This window comes from Corella eumyota, chromosome 3 (assembly GCF_963082875.1).
Source record: "Corella eumyota chromosome 3, kaCorEumy4.1, whole genome shotgun sequence".
NCBI classification, from domain to species: Eukaryota; Metazoa; Chordata; class Ascidiacea; order Phlebobranchia; family Corellidae; genus Corella; species Corella eumyota.
In genome coordinates this window covers 7,281,486-7,302,292 of record NC_137492.1, presented here as the reverse complement: position 1 = coordinate 7,302,292, position 20,807 = coordinate 7,281,486, and the positions used below count along the sequence as shown (strand labels likewise).

General features: G+C 27.0%; 5 protein-coding genes across 7 annotated transcripts; 1 reads left to right on the top strand and 4 right to left on the bottom strand.

Annotated features, from left to right (window-relative positions):
• Positions 1-749: 749 nt before the first annotated feature.
• Positions 750-7,638, bottom strand: LOC145745167 (uncharacterized). 2 transcript variants are annotated; one of them, XM_082563172.1, is made up of 18 exons: positions 7,480-7,638; positions 7,205-7,296; positions 6,977-7,079; positions 6,596-6,709; positions 6,199-6,296; positions 5,993-6,076; positions 5,224-5,724; positions 5,026-5,135; positions 4,683-4,713; positions 4,251-4,364; positions 3,808-4,007; positions 3,499-3,589; positions 3,297-3,401; positions 2,970-3,080; positions 2,529-2,680; positions 2,189-2,366; positions 1,895-1,989; positions 750-1,517 (listed from the first exon to the last, which is right to left on the bottom strand). In XM_082563172.1, exons 1-18 carry the CDS (start codon positions 7,577-7,579, stop codon positions 1,358-1,360), a joined length of 2,439 nt encoding a protein of 812 aa, XP_082419298.1. In that variant the 5' UTR covers positions 7,580-7,638; the 3' UTR covers positions 750-1,357. The 2 variants fall into 2 exon arrangements, with proteins under 2 accessions (XP_082419298.1, XP_082419299.1); XM_082563173.1 differs by having other exon boundaries at positions 6,596-6,646.
• Positions 7,639-8,192: 554 nt separating this feature from the next.
• On the top strand, positions 8,193-9,982 carry LOC145745454 (tetratricopeptide repeat protein 1-like). 2 transcript variants are annotated; one of them, XM_082563535.1, is made up of 7 exons: positions 8,194-8,663; positions 8,803-8,863; positions 8,934-9,046; positions 9,123-9,159; positions 9,232-9,380; positions 9,523-9,577; positions 9,639-9,982. In XM_082563535.1, exons 1-7 carry the CDS (start codon positions 8,277-8,279, stop codon positions 9,767-9,769), a joined length of 933 nt encoding a protein of 310 aa, XP_082419661.1. In that variant the 5' UTR covers positions 8,194-8,276; the 3' UTR covers positions 9,770-9,982. The 2 variants fall into 2 exon arrangements, with proteins under 2 accessions (XP_082419662.1, XP_082419661.1); XM_082563536.1 differs by lacking the exon at positions 9,523-9,577 and having other exon boundaries at positions 8,193-8,663; positions 9,639-9,759.
• A 199-nt stretch (positions 9,983-10,181) lies between these two features.
• LOC145745455 (ADP-ribosylation factor 4-like) lies at positions 10,182-12,532 on the bottom strand. The gene is made up of 6 exons (XM_082563537.1): positions 12,395-12,532; positions 12,203-12,288; positions 12,051-12,131; positions 11,763-11,944; positions 11,429-11,554; positions 10,182-11,126 (listed from the first exon to the last, which is right to left on the bottom strand). The coding sequence occupies exons 2-6, from the start codon at positions 12,267-12,269 to the stop codon at positions 11,037-11,039; spliced, it is 546 nt and encodes a 181-aa protein (XP_082419663.1). The 5' UTR covers positions 12,270-12,288; positions 12,395-12,532; the 3' UTR covers positions 10,182-11,036.
• An 880-nt stretch (positions 12,533-13,412) lies between these two features.
• On the bottom strand, positions 13,413-17,656 carry LOC145744629 (serine/threonine-protein phosphatase 4 regulatory subunit 3A-like). Its single transcript, XM_082562526.1, has 3 exons — positions 17,200-17,656; positions 16,435-17,067; positions 13,413-16,308 (listed from the first exon to the last, which is right to left on the bottom strand). Exons 1-3 carry the CDS (start codon positions 17,509-17,511, stop codon positions 14,509-14,511), a joined length of 2,745 nt encoding a protein of 914 aa, XP_082418652.1. The 5' UTR covers positions 17,512-17,656; the 3' UTR covers positions 13,413-14,508.
• LOC145744630 (ribonuclease P protein subunit p38-like) lies at positions 17,518-19,467 on the bottom strand. The gene is made up of 4 exons (XM_082562527.1): positions 19,337-19,467; positions 19,200-19,250; positions 18,832-18,930; positions 17,518-17,962 (listed from the first exon to the last, which is right to left on the bottom strand). Exons 1-4 carry the CDS (start codon positions 19,420-19,422, stop codon positions 17,518-17,520), a joined length of 681 nt encoding a protein of 226 aa, XP_082418653.1. The 5' UTR covers positions 19,423-19,467.
• Between the last annotated feature and the right edge of the window lie 1,340 nt (positions 19,468-20,807).

The window sequence follows — 20,807 nt, the reverse complement described above, 5'->3', positions numbered from 1 at the left end:
CCCATGAAAAAGTACATATAAAAGTTTAGCAATTAGTAAATATGTTCTAAATCTTATTTTTCAGCAAAAAAGTTTACATAAAAAAACCTTTATCATAAGTTTTTAAAAGCATTTTAAATTTAGGCAGTTTGGGTAAATTAATAGTTACACTTTGAGACTATTTAACTACGTAACTACTCGGTAACAAACTTGCAAAATAAAACCATGAAATAAAATCTCAGCATGCATTTTGAATTTAATATTATTAACCTAGCAATCTAATATTTCAACTTCTCTAAGAATTTATTAAACAACGTGTTTCGTTATCTTAAAACTTCGAAAATTTGTTAACGAATTTCCACGAACACCTGATTGCCACGACGTCACTACAGTGTGCAGCCAGCCATTAAATTGATGACAAAATGTTATCTTACTATTATTTACACAGGTATTTTTGTTGTTAATTTATCCCCAATGTAAAAAGAAGTAATTTAGCATCCTTAACTTATTAACTTATTTTACAGCCTTAAGTAATTAACATTTCAAACCATAACCCAGCTTTAAGTTGTCCTTAGTAATTTTTAATATTGTAGATGTTTTTGTCTTAAAATTATCGCTGCTCAGCAAAATTGCAACATTAAAGCAGTGGTAATCGAACTACGAACCTAAAGCAATAAAACTAAGTGTTTTCACCACTACACCATGCCGCTGATTTTAAACTGTTGATATTTTAAAGAAATCTTAATCTTAAAATATATAGAAATCTAAAAAATGATATGTTCCGCAGATACTATGCTTTTATTTTTTGATATAAAAAAAAACTAAACAATATGACACATTTTACTACATGTTTGTATTTTAAGCACCAAACTGAAAAAGTTTTGATTCACAAAAAGAGATTAAATTCATTTGGCAAACAAATTTGAAATTAATTACAAAAAATTGTTAAAAAAATTATTGTTGAAAAAACAAAATCATTTTTCACTTGCCATAATTTAAACAATGTAATAAAAATCAAAATCATGAAAAATAAATAAAATATGACCCTTTCCATACATGATTAAAGATAATAAAGGTGTTTTATAACTAAAAGCAAGCACAAAAAATATTAAAAAATATAAATTATTGGCCCATTGAAATACAGAAAAATTAAAAAAACATAAAAATTAATTAATGAAATTTAAAATAAAATTTAATACATTGGTGAAGAAAAAACAACTGTATTTAAAATTTTCATGATATCTCAAACTTAAAATAAAAAAATAATAAAAATTGAACGTAAAAATAAAATTTGGTTCATTACAAATGTGCATAAACATACTACACCACAATCTGAAAGCAAAAAAGAAACAAAAATTAAAAAATTACAGTTAAACAGTTAATCATACAGTGAATGACGAGCAATAGATGGCCTGATATCAATTCCAGCATTTTCAGGTAAATGAGCATTGTAACATTCCTCACCAAACTTACAACCCCTGTTTCGCCAGTAAAAGCATTCCCTTCTATTACTTTTTATTGGTTGCTCATTTTTTAATCTAGAAATAAAGATCCTCAAATTTATTACTTTTTTTAATATATTTGTAAAAATCTTTTAGTTAGTTTTTTAGTTAGAATGATTTCTGCTTTAGCACCCTTAAGTAAAGCGCTTTAAATAGTATAAACTCCTGCTAAGATAAAAAAAACAATCAGCAGTTAAATTATCAGATAAACATAAACTATAATTTTTTTCTAACTGCCAAATTAAACTGAAAAATGAGTCAAGGTAACTGATGTTATGCTTACATCATTAAGTCGGCCTCTCACATCAAGAATAAATAAACACGGAAAAATACATTTTTTTGCTATGGATATTAACATAAAAAAATTTAAAAAAAAAGTATAATTTTGTAAACAGTTGTTACAATGTACTTACAATGTTGTTGATTTGTTAAATGCTGTTACGGTATTCGTTTCAAAAGCACGGTCTGGATATCTTATTATTAAATTTCTGTTCATTATTTGTATATTCTAAAAAAAAAATATTTATTATTTTTTAAGAAATTGCATATTTGAAACATCAGTAAATTTAAACATAAACGTAATAAAAGAAAACAAAAACCTGGCAAATTACCTTAATAAGAAAAAAACTGAATTTAAACTAACTTAAAATAAAAAAATAATTAAAAAAAAAGAATTTAAAATTAAAACATGATCGAAAAATACTTACATCGCCACCTAGCAGTGCATTTTTTGCTGACTCGGTACTATAAAAATTAACAAAACCACATTTCCTTGCATACATTGCATTAACACTTTTAACCATTCCAAACTGATTAAAATAATCAATTAATTGTTTTTCTGTCACGTCGTTGGCTAAGTCCCCTATCCACAATGATTTATATTCTCTGAAAAAAAAATTAATACTTTTTATTACCCTTTCTCTGGGAATGACTACTAATTTTAGCCTGTTAGCCTTAAAATAATATTAACTCTATTTTTTTATAGCATTAAGAAAAATAATTGGTTTAACTTAGCCTATAAGAAAATACATTTGAAAAAAAATTTACATTTCTTTAAATTCTTCATCTGATTCTGAATCTGGCTCTTCTTTTTTAACTTTATTCTCATTTTTAATTTCAACTTTATCTTCAAATTTTTCCTCCCCGAGCAACTCATTCTCAAAAAATTTTGCATCTTCTTCATCAGAGACATAGACATCCTACAAAAATAAAAATTATATAAAACATGAAATACATTCACAGAATGCGAATATTAGAAAAATATATTTGTAAAAAGTAAAGTTCAAAATATTCTTTGTAAAAAAATAAATGTAAAATAAGAATTCCAAAATAAATATAAATTTTGAAGTGAAATTAAAATTATTAATAACATTAATTACTTTAAATAATTTAATGTGCATTACATAAACACTACTTTATTTAAAATTCAAGTATTACAATAAAATCAGATTTGAAAGCCAATGATAATAAGTTTAACATTAAACAGACCTGTAAGTTAGATTCAGATATTGCACCAGACAAAAGAAAATCCAGTGCTTCAGACATTTTATTGTTTTTCTTTAAAGCTATTTCACACAGGGCCTTGGAAAACCCCATATCCTATATACAAATGATTATGTATTTAGGGGAGAAAAAGTAATAAAAAAGATACTCAAAAAAAGTTTTTAAAACCAAATTGTTATTATAATTTTTAAAAGTATATTTTACAAACTGTAACCCAACATTTCATTTTAAAAGAAAATTAGCCAATATTGACGTTAAATTATAATAAAGAAAATACTTATTTAATTTAGTTTTAAACACAAAATAACTTACCAATAAATATTTAATTTGTACCAATTTCATTTCTTTTTCAGCATCAATTGATTTATTATCCAACTTTAAAACTTTTTTAAATGATTCTTCTGCTTCTAATAAACGCTACGAACAAAAATTAGTTTAATTACAATGAACAGTATAAAAAAATATATGTATTTTCAAGAACAAAAATCTATATTTAAACTAATATGGTGCTTACCCCTAACCCAGTTAATGCCCTTCCTCTTCTAAAATATCCCTTTGGCCAACTGAAATTTAAACTTATAGCAGTATTAGCATCTTCCAAAGCCCTAAAGTAAAAAAAAATTATGTTAAACTAATACTACTACAGTATTTATATTATTGGCATACCTATAATAAAAAAAAAGCATTTTTTGTTAGTTTTAAAATTTTCAAAAAAATTTTTGGAATTTGTTTTCAGAACCTAAGTTTATAATTATAGTAAAACTTAACATCCCATTTTTTTAAAGTATATTCGATAACACAGAAATTTAAAGTCATAACCTACCTTGAATACATTTCTAACCGATCAAAACAAAAAGATCTATTCCCAAAATATCTATAATCTTTATTATAAAGTAAAATAGCTCTTGTGAACTGTTCAACTGCGAGTCCATATTGTTCGTTACTGGCCAACCTATTTCCTTCCATTGCAAACTTTTTACTTTTAATTGTATCTTCATTTTGCTGTTTTTCACTGTCAATTTGCTAAAAATTTAAAGGATTTTAAATTAAAAACAGCCCAACGTAAACTGAAAAATATATATTTATAATGAGCCTAGTGAACAATATATATTTATATATAACTTTTACATATGTTAAATTTACATGCCTTTTAAAGATAAAAAATAACTAGCCTATTTTAAAGAGTACAAAAACTATCTGAAGTTTTAAATTAAGTTAAATTGTTCATCGACTTTTTTAAAAGTTTATTACAGTTTATAATCGCACCTGAATATGATTTATGTCTGTATTATGATCATTAACTGCTGGTTTAACTTTTGTTATTTTTGAACTGGATGCAACTTTGGAGAAAAATGCACTATTTTCATCCCAACCAGGTTCCTAAAATAAATAGGAAAGTACAGTTTACAGAGTGTTAAATATTTGGATAGGATTTTAACTAAAACCAATTGTAATTTTATAAAAAATCATAACGATTTAGCAAATTTTTTTTCAATATCAAAAATGAAAAAAAATAATCAAATTAACTAGGTATAAAATTGGCAAATCTTAAGACCTATGAAATTTAGCAACGAGAATAAAATTTAAACTGCAAAATTGCATTAGAAAACATAACAAAAATTCATCATATAAAACAAAAATTATGTAACCACATGTGGCAAGTAATGCAAATAATTTCTGTTAAATTAAAATGTTCACCTCAGAATCTGAAGAACTTTTAGTTTTAGACCTAAAACAAAAACAAAGAAAGTTTGTTGTTAGGTTTGGGCTAGGATTAAATTACAATTAAGCAAACAAAAGATAAATATTTTAGCAATATTGAATTTCAGAAAACTTTTGTATTAGCTAAGTTTTCAAATTATTCTTTTATTTTACAACATTTTAAACTTGGTAATAATTTATGTTTTTTGACTGTTGAAAACTATATCAAAAAATTTATATTAGTTTTTGTTTAGAAAAAATCCTTTTAATTTTTTAATATCTTTAAAATTTGTAATATATATTTATTAAAACTGTTTTACAAGAAATACACTAAACTTACTTTAAAACTTTTTGTTTTTTATTTTTTCCTTTGGTTTTTTGTTGCTTTGAAGAAGATTGATTATTTTTTATTTTACTTGTACTTGATGTAGTTGGCATGTTCAAATTTTGCTAAAAAATAATCTAGTTTAAAAAAAACTTTAACTAGTTTTACATATATATATAATATAAAAATTTATAAAAAAATTTGTTGTTTTACCTTTTTCTTTTCTTTGACAGAAGTTTCTTTTATTTTCTTTAATATTAGTTCACTCGATTTCTTTGAATTTTCATTTCCATTTTCTGGATTGCTCTTTTTACTTGCTTCTTCACTTTCTGTTGGTTTTAATTCTTCAACTTTATTTATTTTAACATTGCCATTATTCTTAGATTTTGAATTCTTGTTTTCATTAACCGTTTCTTCATTTTTTTCTTTATGCAAACCATTTATTAATTTTCCATTCTTTGGTTTACTTTTTTTGCTTTTTTCGCCGTTGGCATTTTGACCATCTAAATTCTTTGTAATACTTTTTTCTTCGTCTGTATTTTCACTTTTAGTTTTAGTTTTTAATTTAACCGTTTCTGTAATTTCATCGTCAGAATTGTCATTTTTATATTGATCTTCATATTTCACACCATTATGTACTTCAACATTTTGTAAGTTAATTCCATTTTGTTGATCTGAAATCCCTTTTTCTTGGCGTTTTTTCTCGCGTTGACGCTAAAAAAGAATTAAAAATAAACAAAATTAATCCTTTTTTACCAAAACAATTAAAATTCAAAAATGGGAATTAAAATAAATTTTATAAAAGCAGTTTTGCCGATGTTATTGTCAGAAATCGTTTAATAATTAACTCAACTTTATTTAAGAAATCCAAGGCAAACATTACGACACAAAGACATTAATAAGTAACAAAATAAACTGGTGCAATAATAAATGATTAGAGGTGCTAAACTTGCATAAACTTTAAAAACAAGATTTTTTATACCAATTTCTTTTCACGCTTTTTCATTGCCTTTTTCTTAGCATTATCTTCTTCATTTATTAGTTCTTCGGCTACTTTATCAGCTTTCTAAAATTAAATAACAAATTTTGTTTAATTTGAGAAATAAACTATTAACTTTGTGAACAAAAATTGTAAACTTATTGGTGTAAATTAGTAGGTTATAATAAGGTATTTTAATATTAACTTACAGCTTTTAATTCTTTAATTTCAAACTCATTTGGCGATTCAGTAACTTCTAGATTATCTTTTCCTCGGAACTCATTTAATTCTTGTTTTTTCTTTAATTCTTTAAATATATAAAACTTTAAAGCAATAAATTTAAAAAACGAATCCTAAATTTTTTAATTAATTTATCAAGTATATAATTCCTAAATATTTACTTATTTTTGTCAGGGTAAATATAAAAAAAAGGAACATAATATTCAAAAATTATAGGGTTTATAAAGTAATATTATTACATATTGTTGTTACTTTAAAGAACTGTAAAGTATAAGTTAATTTAAGAAATATAAAATCCCCCAAATGTAAAATTTTTACCAAAAACTTTAATTTTTTTTATCTTTTTGTAATTTAAATAACTCTTACTTTTCTTTATCTCCACTCCTCGATGATTATTTGAATTTCTATTTTCTTGATCTGCTTCGTCGGCATTGGGATTTGACATAAAATAAACATAACCCGAATCAGTCTTTACTCGAACTGAAAAATATTTTATAAAACAGGAAACAAAAAAATAGGGAAATAAAAAATTTTTGACAAAATTAATTTTTCGATAAAAAAATTTGACATTTTTGGATTAGTTGTAAATTAAATCTGGTGATTTTGAAAATAACAGTTTTTTTTTAAAAAAATAATAATTACTCTGGAATTAAATAATTAATGAATTATTTTCCGTAATTTTTATTAATGTGATTAGGTTTTAAAAAAAATAAACTAAAAGTTAGGAATTGAAAAATGTTTTTTTACATCGAAATAGAGTGGAAAACTGGCACATCATTTCATCAGCTATATCACTATTTTCTTCACTTTGCACCAAACAAATATAAGATTCATTAATTTTGTGAAATTTCTAAGAAAAATTTAAATCTGAAATCAACTTAGTCCATAAAAAAACTAAAAAATTATTTCTTTTTAAACAAATAAGGATACAGTTGTGGTTAAAATAAAATATGGATTAAAAACTAGTTTTTTCACCTCTCTAGCACTGGACGAGTTTTTATGTTTGTCTGGATGATATTTTAAAGCAAGTTTTTTGTAAGCCAATCTTATTTGGTCCGGATTTGCACCTAAAATATATATGTATTTAAAAATTCTATATTTCAAATCCAAAGAATGTATTTTTAATTTAAAGTGCAATACCATAAATTTTTTAAAAATTTTATTAACCAAGAATTTACTGAAAAGAAAAAAAATTTCTTTTAACGAGGAATTAAACAAGAATATTAACAAAGAATTAAACAAGAAAATACCTGGACCAAGACCAAGTGTTTCGAAAGCTTCACTTCTTAATTTGTGTTGGTGAATTTCGGACATTATATCTTCGAACTGGTCTTTCATTTCATACATCATCTTTATTAAAAGTAGTTCTGTTCGCTATTTATTAATTAACAGACTCTAAATTTATTTTTGCCAAATAATTGATTAATAATATTTTAACTTTTTATTGGTAAACTTTAACATCTTTTACACTGTTTTAAATTGTGTCATTTACTAAAGGGGCATTGGTATTTTGACGCATCGTAATTCGGTAAAAAGTCCTGCAAAAAACCTTGAGAAATGTTGTCTAGGACATTCATAAGATTTACTATAAGAGGCACAAGTCCGGCACATTTATTTTCGTGTACCGAATAGAGATATTTTTTTGTTAAAAAACAAAGATTTTAGAAACAACAAAAATTAAATTAAATAAACTAATTGCCTTTAAATATATATTGTTTACAATAAAAACTATAAATTTAACTTGTGACATAACGCTTAAGATAATATTTATCAGAACAATTTTTGCCACAAATGTTCCGCGAACTACATGCTTCGCTGCGCATAACGTTTGATTGTTGTTCGTTGGTAAACATGAAAATTATTTTTATGGTAAAGAACTAAAGGTTGAAAATATACGATATTTTTTTACTTTATATAATGAATAGGTCTCCTGTGTAATTACAAATTGCGTTGCCTGTTTGTTTTAATTATGAATTATGATATTATTTTAATTGTGAATAATGATTTTTCGAATTATTTTTTATTTAACAGTTCAAGATAAATTATAATGGAAGGGACTGACAAAAATATTGATAGCGACAATGACCAGTTTTTTGATTGTGAAGATACGACTCAAAATACAGAAAAACTTGATATTAAAGACCAAATAAAAGAAACCAATTCTAAAATTAATAATTCTGATTACAAACAAAATCAAGATGATACAAAAGACAATGATAACAGTTCAACCACTTCCAATAAAAGTTCAGAATCTGAAAACTTAACATTGCCTGAAAATTTACAAACCTTTAAACCTCTTAATGATGAATCGAACCCAGAGCTACAGAATGAAACTTTAACAGATCAAGAAATTGATGATGTTATGCACACAGATCAAATTAAGGAAGAGAATACTCAAGAAGAGGAGGATCTTCTAACTGAAGAAGAAAAAGAAGTAGGCCTATTTCTCTTCCTGCATCTCATTTTTTCTATGAAATAGTTATATTTTTTGACAAACATTTTCATTTGTTTCTACTTAAAACACTTCTAAATTAATATATTTGCGTAAGTTACAAATTTATTTTAATTTTTAGGAATTACGAAAAGAAGCAGTAGTTTTAAAAGAAAGTGGAAATAAAGAATTTAAAGACCAAAGTATAAATAAAATTTAATTAATTTTTAATTAGATATCCTTTTTTATTTATAATATTTTTCGTTAATTAAGAACATCAAGAAGCAATTGACATTTACACAGAGGGTATAAGAATTTGTCCAAAATGTTTCGAAAAGGAAAGATCAATTTTATTTTCAAACAGAGCTGCCTGTTACATGGCAATGGTTAGTCTTTTTTTTAACAAACTCATTTAAAGACTTAAACAATATATATAAGTTAATAAAATAAATATAAATTTAGAATGACAAAGAAAAGGGAATTTTAGACTGCAATGAAGGTAACATACAACTTTTTCATATTTTTCCTTTGGTAAATTATCAAAATTTAACATAAAAAATTTTTGTTTTAGCTATTAAACTTGATCCAAATTATGTCCGAGCTTTACTAAGACGAGCTCAGCTTCAAGAAGAAACCGACAAACTAGACGAAAGTTTAAAAGATTATCAACATATATTAGAACTTGATCCATCGATTGTACAAGCCCGCCAAGCATGCGCAGTCAGTATAAAAAACAATTAATTAAACCTTGGTAATACGTAATAAAACTAGATGTGATATATTACCAACATTATAGTTGTGACAATTAATTTTAAAAATTTTTAATTGATTTTATGAAAATTGCTTAATGTTTTTTAAACAGCGATTACCTGATAAGATCAAAGAAAGAAACGAAAAATTAAAAGATGAAATGATTGGTAATATTTAAAAATATATTTGAAAAAATTTACACTTTTTTATAATTTCCTATTGTAACAGGTAAATTAAAAGATCTGGGCAATGTGGTTCTTAACAAATTTGGACTTTCCACCAATAATTTTCAGATGCAACAAAACCCTGATACAGGAGGTTACAATATTCAATTTGTTCAAAACCCAACCCAAAATTAAATGTTTTAATAATATTTACATTTAAAAAATGTTCGTTTTGATTGTATTGTGCTATATAATAGTGTTTAATGAATAAAAGTGATTAAATAAATATCATGTTATGATTATCTGCATGTTTCTTGTAAAAAAATGTATTTAAAATTTGATGTAATAAATTGTGTAAATTAGGATCTTTGATTTGTTTTACATGCTGATTAAATATTTATTATTATCGTAAAATGTGTGATTTTTTACAAAACTTTAGCCAGGGAAATTAAAATTACTAGCAATATCATTTAAAAAGTTTAAAAAACAAAGTTTTAAAACCAGTGATGTTTAATGTCTGATATATTAACAACGGCGATACTCATAAATAACTCATTTACCATATATATATTTACCTAAACTATTAACACAATACCATTTATTTTAGAATGAATAGTTTTTGCATAATATTACATTTTATTTCAATGACATTTTTTTACAAATAGCAGTAATTTATTTCTCAATATTACATAACGGTGTCAATATTATTGATGCGACATTAAACTAAAAACTCCCAAAACCCGGTATGCAGTAATGACACCAAGCACAAAGGAATGATAATTTCTAAGTTTTTCACACCACACTACAAATGACACTTTACGTGCAAACAAAAGATCATGTATTTGTTTAGAAACATGTGAACACTTTTAATCTAACACAGAAACAGATAAATATGAGCATTTTGTCTTTGCCCGATTTTAAAAGTGTATCCATTTTAGAGTAAACTGGTATAATATTCCAATTATATACAATATAAGGTATGTTAATTTGCCTATAGACCTTAAAATATATATTTTTTTAAAATTATTACTATAGTTTGTTAGTCAACTAAAAATGTAATCAAATAAAGTGTTTATTATGCTTTTCGCCAATATGAACAAGTACAACAATATAGGTTAACTGCAAAAATGCAATTAATATTTATATTAAATGTTAAAATATGCTTAATAAAGAATGGCACCATACTATTTCTTAAAATAAAACAATTCTATAATTTTGTATCCATTGATTTCAAATAGTCCAGAACAAAATACCTATGTGTTTAGAAAATTTAACTTAAATATATATTAACATATACTGAACTATAATTAACAGAACAAATTTGCTAGAGCAGCAATTGACAATAACCTATTGCCACCATATATATAAATAATTAATATTTGGATATCTGTTTTTTTATATTCTACGAAGAACTTAAAAATGTATAATATCAAATAATTGCTGTTTTAGGTTGTTTCTTAAATTAACTTTTGTTTGCTAATATGTTGGAAAGCCAATCGAGACCTTCATATAATCCTGTTCCCTCAGTTGCACAAGTAGATTGAATATACCACTGCAAAGGTAATCAATATCATTAAAAATATATACGTCTATTGGGAGTTAGCTGGTCAATTACAATACAGGGCTATTAATGTCAGTGCTGGTTATTAAACATTGGTCAAATACCAAAAAAATCTTTAAAACAACAGTTAAGGAAGACAACAAATAATTAAAAAATCTAGGCAAAAAAGTTGAATCAAAAAAAAAGATGAATTTTACTTCAGAAGTTCATAAATAAAAAATATCACAAATTTTAAACCTGGTCAACTTAAAAAGTTTTATACATATATTTACAGAGTTAGTACTACAACTTACTTTATTATTTTTCAAACTTTTTAATCCCAATCTTTCTGTAAGTTCGGTACAAGAATAAGCATTGGGTAAATCTTGCTTGTTGGCAAAAACCAAAACAATTGCATCTTTTAATTCATCTTCTTGGGTCTGTTTTAGAAAATATTTTAGAAATTTAGGCCAACATACTTTTTTGGACAGATTTAATAATGAAATAAGACAAAAACACAAAATTATAAAATATTTAGTTGGGGATTACTAATTTTTTCTCATTTATTTTAAAACAAAACTTTTAAATGTTTAAGGAGCTTTTAATATCGCTTTATTAAAAACTTTTTCAAAATTTAAAATTCTTGACCATTTTTATAAGTTCATCTTTAGCCTCTTCTACACGCTCTCTGTCATTTGAATCCACCACGAAAATAATGCCTTGGGTATTTTGATAATAATGTCTCCACAATGGTCGGATTTTATCTTGACCGCCGACGTCCCAAACAGTAAAACAAACATTTTTGTATTCAACAGTCTCAACATTAAAACCTGAACACAAATATATTGGTTAAATAAAAAAAAATTTTGTCTATATATATATATATAATATATATCGGTATATAAAATTAAATCTTTATAGTTACAAACTTTATACCTATAGTTGGAATTGTCGTTACAATTTCACCAAGTTTCAATTTGTATAAAATTGTGGTCTTTCCAGCAGCATCTAAACCAACTAAAAACAAAACAGTTTTTAAAAAATAATAAAATTTAATAAAATAAAAGTTTTGAAGTAAAATTAAATACCCATTAAAATTCTCATGGGTGTTTTTGTGAAAAGTCGGTTAAAAAGGGAGGATATCGACAGACCCATGATGCTTGCAAATCCTTTTCTAAAATAACAAATAATTTTTAAATATGATAAGAATAAAAAATATTTATTTAAAGCTTAAGCTGTGCATCAGTATATACAGCATCTAGTAAGTAAAATGAACTTACCCCAGTACAATAACAATAAGTAGAGAGTTGAACAGTTAAAGATATTTATTATAAATCAAATAGCAAAAAGTATGCCTTGGTATAGCTTTTTAAATTCTTGTTATGCAACTTATAGGTGACCTAAGATTTGAAATATCTAAAAAATATAGATAAAACCCATTATATTTATATTAAAATTATTTTTTAATTTAAATTGTAATTTAAACATATACAAATAAAAATATAACAACAGACTAATAATTTAATTTTTAATTTAACATTGTAAAAATTTACGTTTTAATTTAGATTTTATCAGTATAAAATTAAAACTTTAGTCTAACACATAAATTTACATAATTACAATATAAAATACTTTTTTATACAAGTTTTTTTACAAATTTTAACCCTGAAATCAAAGCCATTTCATTAAACAAAACGGTTACAACAATAAAAAAAAAGTCAATGCAATATCTCGTTTCCAAAATTCCAACGCGACAACGATGACGTCACTGTATAGTCTCATGTCCAAACAAAAATTAACTTATTCTATTTAAATTTGAAACAATATTAAAATTATAAAAATATTATAAAAATGTTAACTAATTAAATTATTAAAATAATAAAATCTAATCCCTATTTTCGTAAAATTTTTTTACGATTTTTATGTTTCAAAATTAACACTGCCTAGCCAGGCTAAATTCAAAAATGGTTTTGCCTTCCACAAAAAAGTATGATTTTATAAAATTTTATTTATAAAATAAAAAAGTATGATTTTATAAAAGAGTTATTGTTTAGGTTTTTTTTAAGTTAAAACTTTTAATTGTTTATGAAAAGAAATTATAAACTGAATAGATGACCATGCCATAAAATATTTTTGTAAACTTTCATACTTATGGCTTGTTTTAAACCAATAAACTAAATTTGTCCTTTTTTACCTAAATAAAAACCGTTAATTACTGATTACCAAAAAGAAACAGAATATTAAAACACACTTAATTTTCTTAAAAAATAAAAAAACAAATGTTATTTTGTGCGTCAATGTATTTATAAACAAATAGTCAACTACGCAAAATTGTCATAAAAAGTTACAAAAATTAACAACTTGCTGTTTGTAACCAAAATGTGGCAGTAAAGGGTGACTTAGGCCATTTCCCCCAAAAATATACTCTTTAAAAAATGCAACACAAAATAAAAATATATCAACCAAAATGAAGTCATTATTCTCATAAAAATCCCTACATTTTAGGCACTCTTTCTTATGATTTAATCAAAATGTAACATACATTTATGTAGGAAAAAAAAAGTTGAATGTACAGTTACATAATACAGATGCTGTGACTATCTTTAGATATAATTTAATACTATTTGTTATTAAAATATTAATGTACTCCAAAAGTTCAGCAGACAAAAAAAGTCTACAGTTATTATATTAATTTTTAGAATAAAAATAATAGTAATAATTGTTAAGCACAAAAAATTTCCACAATTGGCATCAATTCTGTTTTGTGTAAAAATAAATTTGGAAATGTGGTTTAATAAAAAAATAATATTTTATAAAATGTATTTTTACTAGGACAAAAAATAGACAATTAAAAAAGAACATTAAGTTTGGGATATAGGGGTTTAGATTTTGGTTTCAATGGAATTTAATGAAATGATTTCAAATGCATTTTTGTCTGTACAAGTTTAATGCCTGCTTAGATAAGGAGGTGATTGTGTTTAAACTGCAAAATAGTACACAGTGAAACAAAAATGATGTTTGTTATCATTAAATTAAAGCCAATCAGCAAGCTGTTTCAACTAAAAAAATATTTTAAGAAAAAATTTTAAAGCACTTTTACACAAAAGGAATGAAGGCCAATAATCATGATATTGTGGTGTTTTTTTTGCAAGCAAAATTACCCTACAGCATTTTTGTATCCCTGCATAAACCTTTAAAATTCGAAGTAATTAGTTAAAGAGAAATCGTGCAAAGTATAAATCCCTGCGATTTCAGTTTCAAGGTACAAAACGCAGTGGAAATTTTTAATCTGTAAGACTCCTACACTGACAGTGGGGGTTACTTGCCAAGAATTATCATGGCGCGAAAGTAACTTTATGTTGACAACAGGCTTTCGTTGATAAGTGTTTAAAATTCAGTTATCAACAATAGTTTCTAATAAACGAGGCTTTTTACGTGCTGGTTCGTCGTCAGAGTTAAAAACTTTTTTTTCTTCTAATAGGCTGTCGGGTTTAATTTTAAGTTCATTTGACTTTGCATTAAAAACTGCCGCCTCTGATGATGGTTTGTTGTTAATTTTTGTGGCTTCTTCTAAATTCAACTTTGCTTCTTCTTTAATTGTTCCAGTTTTGAGTTCAACTTTTTTATTGTTTTCAGCACCATTTTTAGTAACACTATTTTTAACAAAACTGTTGTTTTCCTTAGGCTTTTGAACATCTTCGGTTGAATTTATTTTTGTTGCCAAATTCTTAGCTTCTGAAGATGTTTCGGTTGACTGATTTTCATCATCTTCTTCTGATTCGTCATCAGAATAATCAACTAAACCAATCAAACCATTCTTGATAATAGGATTGGGTGGGGGGCTTTTATTTTCACTTGGGGTATTAATACCATTTGCAGGGGCCTCTGGTTGTTGTTTAGCCTTTGTATCTGTATCAATAGCTTCAGAGATTGGTTTTAAGGGCTCAATTTTTCTCACAATCGGTTTATCTTTTTCTAGAATGCTGTCTATGTTGATTTTTGCTGTCTCCGTATCAAAAGAGTCGCCAAACACCAGTGATGGATCCTCATCATCTTTTTCAAACCATAACTCTTCTTCTTCTTCCAAGGATCTTGGATCCCTCCGGAATCTGTGATTTCTAACAATAGACTCTTCAGCGAGAGCAGTCTTGTGGTTCTCTCGGCTTTTCTGCTGATCATACCTTAACTTTAGTCCAGAGAAGGTCTTAACATAAGCAACAGATTTTAGCTGATCGTAATGCTTCTCAACAATATGATGAGTAAGCGACTTAATGTCTTCAACTCTAATAAACTCAAACATCTCAAGAATTGCTGAGTTTAGAAGGTTATATCTTCTTCCAGATAGAAACAAGATATTGACAATAGGTTGAAATAGATTTCCTTTGATGATATATCGATTGTAAAATTCATCAATTGTACTAATTATTTTGCGCATAAACCGGAGCGCTGATAATGCTAGAAAACTATGCCGAGAATTTAAAAGTACAAGCACCCTTCGTAACAAGTCTTTGTTTAGTACATAGTTTTTAACATGGTAAGTATGATGCTCTACTGAAAAAGTAACAAGCTCTAATATAAGACTAAGCATGTTAGCAGTCTGGTAATCATCTTTTCCAGGTTTCTTTTCGTCAGCTGTGTTGGCAAGAAGAGGTGCCATTAAAACATGCATACAATTCTTGTAAAAAAAACCAAGGAACTCGGTTTTTTCGTTTTTGTTTGCCATCATATTTTCGGGATCCAATAAAACTCTAAGAAGGCCGGTTAACTGCATCGCGCAACTCAACTCCGGATCTGGATCACAGATCATTTGCTCGATGACCAAATTGAGAATAAAAGTGTCATCCTCACCGTTGGACTCTGCTCTCACCTCACTCATCTCATGATGTGCAAAATCTCTAACCATTGACGGACTGTGCTCAACAACATGAGCAAAAACGTCGATTGCGATTCTATGAGAGGGATGGTGATCACCTGCAAGCAAAGTCTCAATGGCTTGTAATATCCCGAGGTTGCCAAGCTGACGAAAAAAAAGGTCGCGAGCTGTAGGCTGTAGAGTTTGAGAAAGCGAGCATAGTTCGCGAATAAATCCAGCAAGGTCACATCGCTTTTCATCGGGTGTTGTGTCGTCTCTTAGTTGTTTAAATATTGTTGATAGGAGGGAAGGGTCGTCTTGTACTAAATTAACTATTTCAACCTAAAAAAATATTTTTTAATTTATTGATTTTTCGGTAAATTCAGGTAAAAAAAAATTAAAGGAAATAGATCAAAAGACTAAGTATTTTGTAAGAAAATATACAAAAAATATTAATGTCATTCTTACCTTGTTAAAAAATATTAAGGAACTTAAAGTTGACAACATATTCTCCTCAAATACAGAGGGAGTCGGAAGCACAACATCTTGGATATATTGGAGGCGGAAAGTTTGGTGAATCTTCTTCTTTAAATCTGGATTCTGAATGGGGAGGACCTCTTTAAAGTTGACCTCACGAAGGAGATACTCCCGGTGCTTTCTCGGAGCAGGAAGAGCAGGATCATACTCTAGGCATCCAACAACATCCATTATGTTCTTCTCCTGAAGCAGGACATCAAATAAACCGCTGCGGTTCAACAAAAACACTCCTTTCATGATCTCGTATAAACGATGAAGACCGTCCTTATTCTCCAAATCCTCACAAGTATGGAACAGAAGAAGAAGTTTGGTGATGTAGTCGGACTCTTCAATTGCGCGAGCAAGTTGATCCCGGCGTACAACAGATGGTAAAGACACTGCAAACAAGTCAGAAATCTCGTCTAGTTCACCAAGCTCACAGGCAGGAAGGACATATGGGGATGTTGATTGTCGCTGTAGAGAGTCGGAGGAATCGTCGAGGCGGCTTCCAGTAAGTTCGTCTTCATCTTCTCCATCTTCTGCAATATCCTGGGTGATATCAACAGAGGGATCTTTGCCCTGGACCTAAAAATAAAAAAAATTACAAAAATAAAATTTACAAAAAATAATTATTTCGTTGGAATATTAACACAGTGACTATTATATTAATTTCTAAATATTAAAACTTAAAAACTTGAACAACAAAAAAGCACTTACGCTACAAATCTTCTCCCAGATTTCATCACAGCCAGCCTTTTCTTGAAAACTTAAAGCAAGATCTGTGTTCTCACCTTCTGACCAGACAATTAAAGTTTCCTGTTGTTTTTGGTATGCTGTGTCAGGTAATATTCTAGACTCTAATAAAAGTGTCCCGTCTTGTTCTGCCCGGACAATAAGAGTCATGCCCTTAAGACGCTCGACATAGGACGAGCTTACGTGACCAGTGCCACGGTCATCCCACTGCCTCTCGTCGTTTAAGGTGTAAACCTTAACGCGACGTCGAGTGTTGCTTTCGGTCATTTTAACCATGTAGTTTTATTGTTTTTTGGTCTTTTTCGGTTTCTTTTGAACCGCTTTTGACGCACAAATTTGAGTTGGTAAAAACACTGTATCTTTGGCTGACTCTGACTTAAGTTTTTTTGATAATGGGGAACAATCTTCAGTTGGCAAATTACCTAAATCCCAAGGCACAGAAAGTGGGTTTAACTTTTGATTAATAACCTCCACTGATTTTATAACATCAGCTGAAGTTGTTTTCCTTTTAAATCCAATAGCAAGAACTGATTTAAGGCTGAGATATTCAGATATTTGTGAACTCAAATCAGGTACACAGGCAGCTTTAATTTTTCTTGAAGCACCCAACAATTTTAAGTGGTTGGTAAAAAATTGAGGTTTAACTGATCTGCAGACTAGAAATAAAGAGAGTTCGTCTTTTTCCAATGATTTTGTTACTTCACGAATTCCAATTGAAAAATTTTGCCTGTAAATTTAATATAAAACATATCAATAAAAATAAAAAACAAATTTTTTAAAACTATTTTAGTAAACTTAGTTTACACATTTCTATGATTTTTGCAATGTTGGCAAATAAAGTGTCAGTATAACATAGTGGAGTACATAGCTCAATGAAATGAATGGATTTATTGTTTACATTACTTTGTTTACATTATAGATAGCATGGGCCGGTAATACAATCGCATTACATAGTTAAATCATATTAAATATAAAAGAAAAGTTTTAAAACAAATTTATGTGATATAAATTTACTTTTGTTTAAACACACTGTTTATTTTTTTCTATTAACCATGCATCGCTTTTCTATAAATAACTAATTGATTTTTTAATCTGTGTGTATAAATAAAGTAAAAAGACAATCCCCAATTGTTAAAATTTAACCACAATATCTAAGTTTAGAATGCAAAATGGCAAACCAAAACAGTAAATAAATGGAAAACCTAAATCACTTAAAATAGCATTTTAGTCTGTGTGTTCAATTTATTAAGCAAGGGCCCAAGGCATTTTATAAACAGATTGATAAAGTCATCTTACAGAGTAAAGAGAATTTTAACTTAATTTGTCTGACATTTAAGACAAAATAATGCATTGCAATTTTAACTTTAACCTAATAACCAAAAAGATTATTAAATTCCAAAGCGCAACCTATGTATTTTTATACCAATCTTAACTTAAATTTATTTTAGAAAGCGTGTATTATCAATTACTACGTTTAATTTTCATCTAAAATAAGTTACATCGTATTAAAATATTTTCTAACTATTTGAATTAAGATAAATATACAAAACAAGAGGATTTTACATTTAATTATTTACATTTCAAATTAAGGCTTACCTAAAATTATTTTCAGAGTTACAAGATTGGACTTGTGCTAATTTTCTTTTTTTCCCAGCAGATTTCACCTTTTTTACTTCAGGATGAAGGGAAAACAATCTGGATAAGAAACAGTTAAAAAAATTATTCTTATATAATATGTTTCAATAGCATAAATTTGCAAATGTTTAATTATTTATGAGTTTTAGATTTACAGATTGTTTAAATATCAAACAAATACATATTTAACTGTGTTGCAGTTTATCTAAAATATATTATATAGATCTTTACAATATGAATATGTTAATAAATCATTTTAACAAGCTAAATATCAATGATTTTAGGAGAAAAAAATGATATTTTTAATGAATGGTGAAGTAATAACCAACCTCTGCAATTCTGATAAGATAAATGGAAGAACACCTTTTTCTAGGGCTGGCCTAAAAAAAAAAAATTTTACCTGTTTATAAAGTAAAAAATAATATCTACTTAGCAAGCTAAAAAAATTGTTGTTTTATTTATTTACCAAGAAATAAGATATGGCTGCAACAAACTTCGCTTAAGAACACATTTTTCTTCTGTCTTCTTTTGAAAAACTCTATTTTTTGACATTTCTTAAACAACTACACTAACTCCCATACTGTTACCCAGTATCTAAAACAAATACATTTTTTGTTGTTAATTTGTGTGTTAGAAAATGGAAAAAATCTAAAATTTGGCCAATTTACTCCTAGACAACCAAACCTGTAGACAACTTAACCAGATTATAAATTAATCCCTGATAATTTAATTTATTAAATATAAATAAAAGGAAGAAGGTATTATTAGGTTTGTTTGTTTGTTTGGGGCTAAGTTTTCCAGGTTGTTTTTGTGTTAAACTAACGTTAAACTGTTTAAAATCTTTACTTAAGTAATCAGATCTTTGAAATATGAGAAGAGGTTCAAGTAAAAAACTTTAAAAACCTGTTATTAGTTATTATACCGGCAGCGTGGTGTAGTGGTAAGAACACTTGCTACACCACACATGGGGTCGTGAGTTCAATTCCCACTAATCTCATGCTGTAGCGCACTTGAGTAAGGCGCTATAAATGGTATGAACTCCTGCTGAGCCAGCACTTAATCAGCAGTATAATTACCGGGCAATTATAATCTATAATATCCCAAACTGCCACAGGCAACTCGAGACTGGGTCGGAGTAACTGATGTTACTCTATGTTTAAGTCGCGCATTCGACTTTCCCACAGCGAGGATAAAAATATATACAAAAAAAAAAAATAATTATGAAGTTATGACAAAGTTTTATTAACAAAATTTCCTAATTAGTTGTCATGTCTTGTAATTGCCATAGGTTTCTACAAGAAATGCCAGATAACAATATAGTCTAATTGTCTTAACTACACAAATGTAAAACAAAGTATGATTTAAACATATTAAAAGAGGATTCACTATCTGACTATTTTTTTTAATCTGGTCAATACAAAACACTAGCAAGTCAGCTGCAGAAACTTAACACATAACATTTTAACAAATTAAAATTTATAAAATGTGACAGATTTAAATTATAAAAGATTTTACCCAATCACTCACACATATATACTCAATAAAAGAATTATAATTTTGAAGCTTCTGACATTTTAAGCGTGTAACTCATTTTAAAATTACCCATCTTAATTTGATTTTCGTTTACTAGGTTTATTAGTAAATTGAAGGACAAATATTAAAAGAGTGAACAAATTTGAAAAAAATTTCAAATTTAATACACGAAATGTTCATAAACAACAAAATTTTTCTAACTTTTTTTCTTACAAATTTTCCTGGGTTCCTTTTCAGATGTGCATTTACGATCACCGATTATGTCTTTATTTTCACTGCGGTTGGGCACGAACTGAGAATAATCGATTATTTTTTGAGTAAATTTATCCTCAAAGCAAACAAACACCGGTAATACATACCGTACCTTGGTTTAAAAATTATGTATAGAAACAAGGTAATAAATA

Excerpts from the sequence above, each read along its gene's own strand:
- LOC145745167 (XM_082563172.1), bottom strand. The coding sequence starts at position 7,579 with ATGATGTATGAAATGAAAGACCAGTTCGAAGATATAATGTCCGAAATT. Across the intron at positions 7,297-7,479 it reads AACACTTGGTCTTGGTCCAG|GTGCAAATCCGGACCAAATA; the intron begins GTATTTTCTTGT and ends TATATATTTTAG. Across the intron at positions 3,402-3,498 it reads GGGCATTAACTGGGTTAGGG|CGTTTATTAGAAGCAGAAGA; the intron begins GTAAGCACCATA and ends TTTTGTTCGTAG.
- LOC145745454 (XM_082563535.1), top strand. The coding sequence starts at position 8,277 with ATGGAAGGGACTGACAAAAATATTGATAGCGACAATGACCAGTTTTTT. Across the intron at positions 8,864-8,933 it reads TAAAGAATTTAAAGACCAAA|AACATCAAGAAGCAATTGAC; the intron begins GTATAAATAAAA and ends TCGTTAATTAAG. Across the intron at positions 9,578-9,638 it reads ATTAAAAGATGAAATGATTG|GTAAATTAAAAGATCTGGGC; the intron begins GTAATATTTAAA and ends CTATTGTAACAG.
- LOC145745455 (XM_082563537.1), bottom strand. The coding sequence starts at position 12,269 with ATGGGTCTGTCGATATCCTCCCTTTTTAACCGACTTTTCACAAAAACA. Across the intron at positions 11,945-12,050 it reads AACGACAATTCCAACTATAG|GTTTTAATGTTGAGACTGTT; the intron begins GTATAAAGTTTG and ends ATTTGTGTTCAG. Across the intron at positions 11,555-11,762 it reads AAGATGAACTTATAAAAATG|ACCCAAGAAGATGAATTAAA; the intron begins GTCAAGAATTTT and ends TTTCTAAAACAG.
- LOC145744629 (XM_082562526.1), bottom strand. The coding sequence starts at position 17,511 with ATGGTTAAAATGACCGAAAGCAACACTCGACGTCGCGTTAAGGTTTAC. Across the intron at positions 17,068-17,199 it reads TCTGGGAGAAGATTTGTAGC|GTCCAGGGCAAAGATCCCTC; the intron begins GTAAGTGCTTTT and ends TTTTATTTTTAG. Across the intron at positions 16,309-16,434 it reads CCTTAATATTTTTTAACAAG|GTTGAAATAGTTAATTTAGT; the intron begins GTAAGAATGACA and ends ATATTTTTTTAG.
- LOC145744630 (XM_082562527.1), bottom strand. The coding sequence starts at position 19,422 with ATGTCAAAAAATAGAGTTTTTCAAAAGAAGACAGAAGAAAAATGTGTT. Across the intron at positions 19,251-19,336 it reads CAGCCATATCTTATTTCTTG|GCCAGCCCTAGAAAAAGGTG; the intron begins GTAAATAAATAA and ends TTTTTTTTTTAG. Across the intron at positions 18,931-19,199 it reads ATCTTATCAGAATTGCAGAG|ATTGTTTTCCCTTCATCCTG; the intron begins GTTGGTTATTAC and ends TTTCTTATCCAG.